This window comes from Pinus tabuliformis, chromosome 9, assembly GCF_031772625.1.
Source record: "Pinus tabuliformis cultivar Carrire ecotype Pingquan chromosome 9, CPIR1, whole genome shotgun sequence".
Taxonomy (NCBI): Eukaryota; Viridiplantae; Streptophyta; class Pinopsida; order Pinales; family Pinaceae; genus Pinus; species Pinus tabuliformis.
Genome location: NC_142307.1, coordinates 264,210,255 through 264,219,403, shown reverse-complemented (window position 1 = coordinate 264,219,403; position 9,149 = coordinate 264,210,255). Strand labels below are relative to the sequence as shown.

The following is a 9,149-nucleotide window of genomic DNA, read 5'->3' as shown; positions in this document are numbered from 1 at the left end:
ATTCAGTCCTGCAGGAAACAAAACAATCCAAGGAAAGAATATAAAGTGCAGTATTTATAAATCCATATACTTACATATTGCAAACAGTGCGAATAGTTTGTTATCAAGTGGGAAACTTGAGGGCCACACAAAGTCTGAACTTCCCGTAGATTTTCGTTGACAAAAACTTGTTTATCATTGTCAGAGACCTTGAAGCATTCACAAACGAAATATCTGGTAAGCTCGTGTTCTCGAGTCCCTTTTTCCAGATTGTCGATGCTCTTGCAGCACAGGCTCTCAGCTTTCAAAAAAAGTGTTCCAGACTGTAAAGAAATATAACACGATTCGAAGAACCTCGGAACTGTTGTGCAATCGTTTGAAGAGGAATGAAGATTATATGCAAACTGCGCCCATATGCTGAAGAAAACCGCGGCAATGGCAACGACTGCAGGCCACTTCGCCCACCGCCGTGCCACCACGGGCGGCCGGGGGGCGGATGGTCGATTCCGGGAATCGACCATCCGCCCCCCGGCCGCCCGTGGTGGCGCGGCGGTGGGCGGAGTGGCCTGCATGCAGGCCCTTCGGCCACCGCCGTGCCAGCACAGGCGGCCGGGGGGCGGATGTTCGATTCCGGGAATCGACCCGCCGCCAGTCGGGCGGGGCGGGGCGACCCTGGGGTGCCACTGCTGCGCACAGCACCGGAAAGATTCACGCGGGGCTAGAGGCACGCTGGGCTACTTAGCACCAGAATGGGTAATGAATCTGCATATAGAGGCACGCGGGGCTACTTAGCACCAGAATGGGTAATGAATCTGCCAATCACGGCCAAGGTGGATGTTTATAGCTTCCGTATTGTTTCGTTAGAGATAGTGACTGGACGAAGTTCGTTATCCTGTTCAACAGTCCAAAATTATGAACATTTGGTGCAGTGGGTGTCTGCAATGATGAGGAAAGGGAGAGGCATTGAGGAAGCAGTGGATCCCAAGTTGCATGGAAATTTTAATCCGGAAGAGGTGAAGAGAGTCCTGAAAACAACACTGCTGTGCGTGGAGCAAGAAAAGGATGTGAGACCATCCATGAGCCAGGCCGTCGAAATGCTTTCTCAACCCGACTACTTTACACCAGTAGATTCCATGTTGTCTAAGGACTCCACCACTTCATTTCGAATTTTCTCTTCCTCCGCATAGGCAGCAGAGAGTCAATCCTCTTCCTCGTCTAAACCAGTGGAGAGTTAAAGACCTGGGCAGCGGAGAATTCCTTTTCAGACACGTGCATGCATATTTCTATAATGGTCGTAGTAATGTAATAAATAACCTTTTCACGTATAGGTACGTATGCCCTTTTCATCATTTTATCCTTGTAATAAAAACATGTTCTAATACACAATGATGTCCACAAAATGACAGTAACGTGAAGAAGTTCTAACACATAGTGCAAATTTCAGAAGCCCACGGCTATGCTCATATATAGCGTTTCTTCATTTTCTTGTCTCTAAATGGTTGTTACAGAAAGAAACCATATGTAGTTCCGTCATCATTGTTTTAATAAGAAATAGTTGGTTAGGAATGTTTTGCAAGTTAGAAAATATAATTCTTATATGTATTATTTGTAATTTTTCTTAATGTACAGGACTTTTTTTCAGCATTGGGAGTTTGTTGTTGAGAGATTTTATTCAATCAAAAAATTGTATGTCCAAAAATAAAGGTGACTAACGGGAGGAGGAGATTGCTTTCATTAGTGATTAGATTAAAGAGGAAGGCCTTTTACCGTGGTACGGTATCAGTAGAATCTAATTCGAAAGTGAAAATAAATATAGTTGCTGAATATGAAAGATAATGAACATAAACAAATTCGCACGGAAATGTTCCACTTGATCAGGAATTGAAACAATGTCGTATTGTTCTTATGGAACTTGACAAAATCCCGGGGGTCGAACAATACACATCAGAGAATACAATTGCGCAGTCTGCAATCTCTCAATTAAACGCTCGAGTTGACATAGAAAATGTTGTGGCCGACGAAGATTAGTGAACAAACCTCGTTTTTGGTGGAAGTGTACTAAAAATAGGAGGAAACATATGATTAAAAATAATCTAATTATGCATGTTTATTTCAGGAGGAGGAATTTTTATTTTTGATTTAATTGTCACTAATAGTGTACTAGTGGATAGTATGATGATTTAATTAAATTAGTTAACTATTACTAATTATTAGCGTTTTGTTTTTTAATTAAAAAATTTGTTAGAGAAATAAGTGTTATATAAAATGAGTAATAGGTTTTTGATCTAAGATCATGATTTAGAGTTAATGGAGAAATTTAATCATTTTAAAACTAGATTATTATTAAGCTTTTGTTATAGTGTATAGTGTGTTAAAATTATGGTATCTTATTTAAGATTTATATCATATTTCTTAGAGAGTTGTTTAAACCTCTCAACAACTTTTTATTTCTGTATATAACATGTTTGAATGAAGGGAATATATACGTGTTGTGTGAGTTCTGGTTTAAGTATTACTAATTATTAGCGTTTTGTTTTTTAATTAAAAAAATTGTTAGAGAAATAAGTGTTATATAAAATGAGTAATAGGTTTTTGATCTAAGATCATGATTTAGAGTTAATGGAGAAATTTAATAATTTTTAAACTAGCTTATTATTAAGCTTTTGTTATAGTGTATAGTGTGTTAAAATTATGGTATCTTATTTAATATTTATATCATATTTCTTAGAGAGTTGTTTAAACCTCTCAACAACTTTTTATTTCTGTATATAACATGTTTGAATGAAGGGAATATATACGTGTTGTGTGAGTTCTGGCTTAACTATTACTAATTATTAGCGTTTTGTTTTTTAATTAAAAAATTTGTTAGAGAAATAAGTGTTATATAAAATGAGTAATAGGTTTTTGATCTAAGATCATGATTTAGAGTTAATGGAGAAATTTAATAATTTTTAAACTAGCTTATTATTAAGCTTTTGTTATAGTGTATAGTGTGTTAAAATTATGGTATCTTATTTAAGATTTATATCATATTTCTTAGAGAGTAGTTTAAACCTCTCAACAACTTTTTATTTCTGTATATAACATGTTTGAATGAAGGGAATATATCTGTGTTGTGTGAGTTCTGGCTTAACTATTACTAATTATTAGCGTTTTGTTTTTTAATTAAAAAATTTGTTAGAGAAATAAGTGTTATATAAAATGAGTAATAGGTTTTTGATCTAAGATCATGATTTAGAGTTAATGGAGAAATTTAATAATTTTTAAACTAGCTTATTATTAAGCTTTTGTTATAGTGTATAGTGTGTTAGGCAGGGGCCGGGGAGGGGGCCGAGGATGGGCAGGGTGGGGAGGGGGCGGGGGGAATGCAGGGGGTAGGGGTAGGGGGGGGGTAAGGGGGTAGGGGCGGGGTGGGGGTGGAAGGGAGGTGTAGGGGTAGGGGTAGGGCGGGGGGGGGGGAAGGGGGTGCAGGGGGGGAGGGGGGTAGGGTAGGGGGTTGGGGGGGTGGGTAAGGGGTAGGGCAGGGGGAGGGGGTAGGGTAGGGGGTTGGGGGGGGGGGGGTAAGGGGTAGGGCAGGGGGGGTAAGGGTAGGGGGTGGGAGGGGGGCAGGGGGGTAGTGGGGGGTAGGGTAAGGGTTGGGGGCTGGCGGGGGGTGGGGGGTAAGGTAAGGGTGGGGGCTGGGGGAAGGTAGGGGGTAGGGGTAAGGGTAGGGTGGAGGGGGGTAGGGCGCGAGGCCCATGGGGCTGGCGTTAAGGAAGGGGGGGAGGAGTTGAGATTGGAGGGGAATGGGAGTTAGGGGGTGGGCTTACGGGGAGGAGAGTTGTGGGGTAGGGAAGGAAGAGTTGGGGAAATGGTGCATGGGTGGGTGAGTTGGGGGTAGCAAGGGCTGGCGCATGGGTAGGGCAGAAGGGGGAAGAGGGCATGGGTGAATGGGAAAGATCGGTAATGGGTTGGGGGAAGGGGGCACGACGACGGCCTACCCATGGTTATTGGGTGATTGAGTTTGAATAATTGTTTAAGACAGTTTATATAACTGATGTATGCATCATATCTTCAAATAAAATTAATGTTTTCCATATTTTGTTAAATGAGAAGTTATGAAGCATTTTTATGTTGTTGGATTATGTCTTAAGTATGATAAATTTTATTGTTTAAATATCTACAATGCAATATCAAATTAGAGATATAATGTCTATTTTATTCAGTATACAAATAAAGACTTTTGAATTCATTCAGTGATATAATTTGTTCATAATGTCATGTTTTTTTAGTTTTATAGTTCAAAAAATTTCAATTTCTTTTGTATCTAGCATGTTGTGGTTGAAAACATGTTAAATTTATACTTAGGAAAGAAAAATGATATTCTACTAGAAACATTAATGTGTTTTCTTCCTTAAAATTTAACTTTGTTTGAGACATAAAAAATTGTTTTTATTAGCATTTTTAAAAAGGTTTGAAAATTGACCCTAAAAAAATAAATCATTATTCCAGTATCAACACTTTCTTTTTGAAGCTATATTTTGTATGAAAATTTCGTAGTAAATTTCGTAGTCACTGCCATTTTTAAAACACGTTCAAAATTGACACCTAAAAAAAAAAAACATCGTTCCAGTATACACACTTTTCGTTTTTAGCATTGTTTTTTGATGTTTTTTTGGGGTTTTTTGACCAGAGTTCCCGTTTTGAGTTTATAGTTCCCGTTTCAAAGTTTACATTGTTGGCTGCATTTAGGGGCTGCATTTTTGGTTTTCTAGGGATGTCATTTGAGTCAAAGATGTCCTCTAATGGAGTTAGGCCTCTTGGGAGAAAATTGTCTCTCAGCTCTATGATTTCATCCTCTATAACAGCTGCTTCCTCATGATTGGTTTGTTGAATTTGTTGTATGTTCTCCTTGTTGAAAATAGTTGGATTTAGCATTTGTTTAGCTGTTTTGGGTGACATTGGGTGGTTAATCTGTTCAAACTGTATTTGTGATTGACTTGCTCTTTCAAGTATTTGTGATTGACTTGCTCTTTCAGTGTCAATATTTAGTCCAGCAAATTCTTGTTGCAAGGTCAAGAAGTTGTTTATTTGTGCATCATCCTCAAATACCTGCCAGTCTTTGACATTGTTTGGGACAGAAGGTATGTGTTTCACCTCAGCTGTAAAGCAATTATGGGGCTCAAAAGGCAGCTTGCAGGTACTCGCAAATGTGGCTAAACTATGAGCATGAAGATTATGGGTCCTAGAAATTTTGGTGATTTGGAATTTAGAGAAGAAGCTTAGTATTTCAGCCACAACAGACCTATAAGACCTCAGTCTCTTGTCATTTGTGACAAAATTTCCCTTCACTTGTTGGATGACTAGATCTGAATCCCCCATAATTGAGACATTTGTGGCTTGTAAGAACCTTACTAGCTTGAGGCCTAGTAAAAGAGCTTCATATTCTGCCATATTATTAGTACACTTGAAATTCAGTCTATAGGCTCGGCCTTCTGCATGACTGTCTTGTTTATTATGTATCCAAACTCCAGCTCCTGCCCCTAATTTGTTGACTGACCCATCAAATTCCAGGAACCATAGGATCTCTGGTTCCAGGGAGAACTTAGTGACCTCCTTATGTGTTGGATTTGTAAGTCAAAGCTTTGGTTTGCCCTCTTGTTTGTTTTCTAGGGCAGTTTCCTCACTTGATGAGACCTGTTCATTTTCTTGAGCAACAGCTGTGTTTAATGTTTGCTTAATCATTGTTTCTTGGGTAGCAGTTTGCTTATTGGTGTCTTCCTCTTGTATGAATGTCTTGGGTTCAACCCCATTATCTGAGAGAGTTGTGCTGTCATTGAAGAGAATGTATGAGTCTATGTCTGAATGGACAACATATATGGGAAAGTTTTGAGGCTTTTCTTCACTGCTGACCATGTATTTCATGAGTGTTTCTCTGTATAGTCTTTTTGGTTGCCCAAAAATAGAGATGGTGGCATATGACATGTCTAATTGTAGGGAACCTTGGAGTTTAGCTCCCCATGATCTTGATAACAGCATCCCATACTTAGGTGGGATATCAGCAACTACAACATCCATTAGAATTGTTTTGTTTGGGTATTGAACCAGAGACACACATAAATCTTTTATGAGACCTAAACACTTGACTTGGCTGGAGTCAAAGGAAAACAGGTCCTTGTATGGTCTTGTTATATCTAGATTCAATCTCTCCATGACTGCTTTTGGCATGAGATTGTGAGAGGCACCTGAGTCAAACATTGCATTATGCAATATTTTATCATGAATATGTAAGCTGACATAAAAAGGTAGTATCCCTGTGACTACTGTTTTTCCATCCACTTTTGGGCCAAACAGTAATTCTGGGGTGTCATCCAACACATTGACATCATCTTTGTTGCTGGTGAGTTGAAGGGACTTCTTGATCTGTTGTTTATAGATGTCATGCTTGGCTAGTTCTGAGAGAGGAATTGCTATCTTTAGTTTGCCAATTTCAGTTTCTAGGTCAAAGGGTTTTTCAGATTGGGTCTTAGGGTTATGGATAACAGTCCTTTCCTTGTTCACTAACTCTTCTTCTTGATTCTTATCTTGATTTTGGGACTTGTCTTTTTTACTCATCTCTTGAGGAGTAACATTTAAGTTAGGGTGATAGGATGAAGTAGCCATAGGCTGCTGTTTTAAGGACAATGGTTCAGTGATCTCTTCAATAATTACTTCTTCTGCAGGTGAATTTGTTTTGTCATTAGGCTCTGTGACTATGGCTCTTTTAGGCTGCTAATTATCCTTTGTCTTTTCAGGCTGATTTACATTCACAGTTCTGCTCCTTAGCTTGTATTGTTTATGGACTTCATAAACAGCAGTGTCATAGCCTTGTTTAAAGTCAAAGGATTCACCTGATTTGATTGGGAACAGCTTGATTACCTCATCCTCATGGTCTTCTTGTGTCAAAAAAACTTGACTTTCACCATCTAGACCCATTAAATTAATCTGAGAATCTTCATTGGGTTCACTTGATGTGGAAGTTTCAGCATAGTTTTCTTGGAAAGGGGGTCTTATGTCTTGGTCAGCACTGGCCTTGCCAACGTTTGGGTTTTGAGTTCTCCTAAAATTTGGATTCCTAGGAGGGTTGTTTTGTGGTGCTTCCCATGATGATTTTCTCTCAACCGATTCCACTCTATCCCCCAATCTCTTCATACCAGTGAGTATTGCATCCAGTTTTTGATCAAAGGCTGAGGGTTCCTCTTTGAAAGCGGTTCTCTTTTCCAACCTTGCTCTGTTTCTTTTGGCAATCAGGTTAGCTTCCACTGTGACAGCAACCTTTTGGGCCTCTGCAAGGGTTTGAGGGTCTCTTTCCTTTAACTGATAGGCCATGTCAGGGTCAAAACCATCAGGGAATTTTTACAAAGCTAAATCAGGAGGGGGTCTTAAATTTTGTGGGATTGCGTTATATACATTGTTGAATCTTGCACAATACTCCAAAACAGTCTCTTGGGGACCCCTTTTGATAGTGTCATATTCACCAAGTATGTGCAGAGGATCCTTCTTCTTCTCCCATATGTTAGTAAAGGCTTGATACAGCTCATCAGGAGCTGTGATGGAATTTGCATTCAGGGATCTAAACCAAGTTCTTACATCCCCAGTTAGGCTTTGAACAAACATCCTCATTCTCACACTGTCATCATCTATTTCATAGGTCTCAAAATGGTCTTGCATCCTTTTGGCATGCTAAACAGCTGTCAAAGGGCCAGTGGAGTCAAAATATGAGATTTTGGTTTGGTAGTCTTGGGGTAGAGCTGCAGCATTAGCTGGTATTTGCAAGGGTGCATATCTGTTAGCCATATTCACAAGGTTTGGGGGATTCACAGGAGCAACTGGGATAAAAGGAACGATGTATACCACAGGGGTAACAGGTGTGGCAGCACCTAGAGTGTTGGTCAAGGGGATATGTGCAGTGGGTGAAGATCTGCTAGGAGGGCTTTGAGATGTAGATGGTGAACTGGGGGAAACAAGGGTAGAGCGAAATAGAACCTTAATAGGGGTTGGAACTGGTTCAGGGTGGGCTGTCTCAGGACTCAAATCACTAGGATTTTCCTGCCTTTGCTGCTTCCTAATTATTCTAGGGATTATATTAGGATTCTCAAAAACTGCTGGATTTGGGTCAGGGTTTGACCTAGTGTGTCTGGTTTCCCTTTTAGGAGCCAGCTTCTGAATTTGTTTCTGGTATTTTCTAAGATATTTTAGGATTGTTCAAGGGACTGCTCAAGCTTTTAAAACCACTGTCTTGGCAGACAACAGTTTGAAAAACAATATGCTCAGTTCCCTAGTGGAGTCGCCAATTATGTTAACACCCAGGTTGTTCCCTATGACTCCCAAGGGAATACGGCCGGGGTAACCACTAACCAACCTTTGGATTACAGTTTCTAGCCAAACTGTAATCAGAGAGGGCTCTCTCTTTATGATTTGTCTCTGTTATGATAGTATTTTAGGCTAGCTATTATGCTCAGGTTTTTGGTTTATGTTTTGGTTGAAGGACTTCTTTCAGTGCTTAAGATGTAGTGTTCAGACAATAGTATATCATTGGGCAATGGAGTCTAGAGCTATGAACTGCTTTGAAATGCTGAATTGAGAATGTTCAGACTGCAGGGCCTATTGGGTATCTCAACAAACAAAATTTAAACTTAAGTGGTGATGTATGGTCAGCCAACGGAAAGCAATTAAGAATTCTCCATTAAGCTGGTGATGTGAAAGTGAAACATGTTGCTCAGGAGAAAACTTGAATTTCTGAAACAAAGGTCTCTGTGAAAGATATATTCTGGTAGTGTAGCAATTAAGAATTATACTTATCAAGATTATAGCTGAAGAAAACATTCATTAACAACATAGATTGAGCTCAGGGTATTGCGCGAATAAATCCTGAAGGCTATTCTTTTTCTTTGTTGCTAAATACTTAGAAATTAGAAACATATATGGATTGTAAAAGATTGAAACACATAACAAAGAGAGTTACAGAAAACTTATTGTATTGTGAGGTACACAGGAATCCTGCAGTTTTCAACAAACACCAGAACGCATTCAACACTTCAGAACTTTGAGAAATTCCATCACTTTGTTTATTAAACTCTGAAAAGATTACAGCATAAGAACTTCTTCAAGAGAAATCAACAACAACCCCTGCAAGCTTATGCGAGGGGCAA

The 9,149-nt window shown here is 39.5% G+C and overlaps 1 protein-coding gene across 1 annotated transcript; it reads left to right on the top strand.

The window, feature by feature from the left end:
* Positions 1-728: 728 nt before the first annotated feature.
* Positions 729-1,166, top strand: LOC149148217 (protein CYTOSOLIC ABA RECEPTOR KINASE 9-like). The gene has a single exon (XM_089442103.1). It carries the CDS (start codon positions 729-731, stop codon positions 1,164-1,166), a length of 438 nt encoding a protein of 145 aa, XP_089298229.1.
* Positions 1,167-9,149: the final 7,983 nt, after the last annotated feature.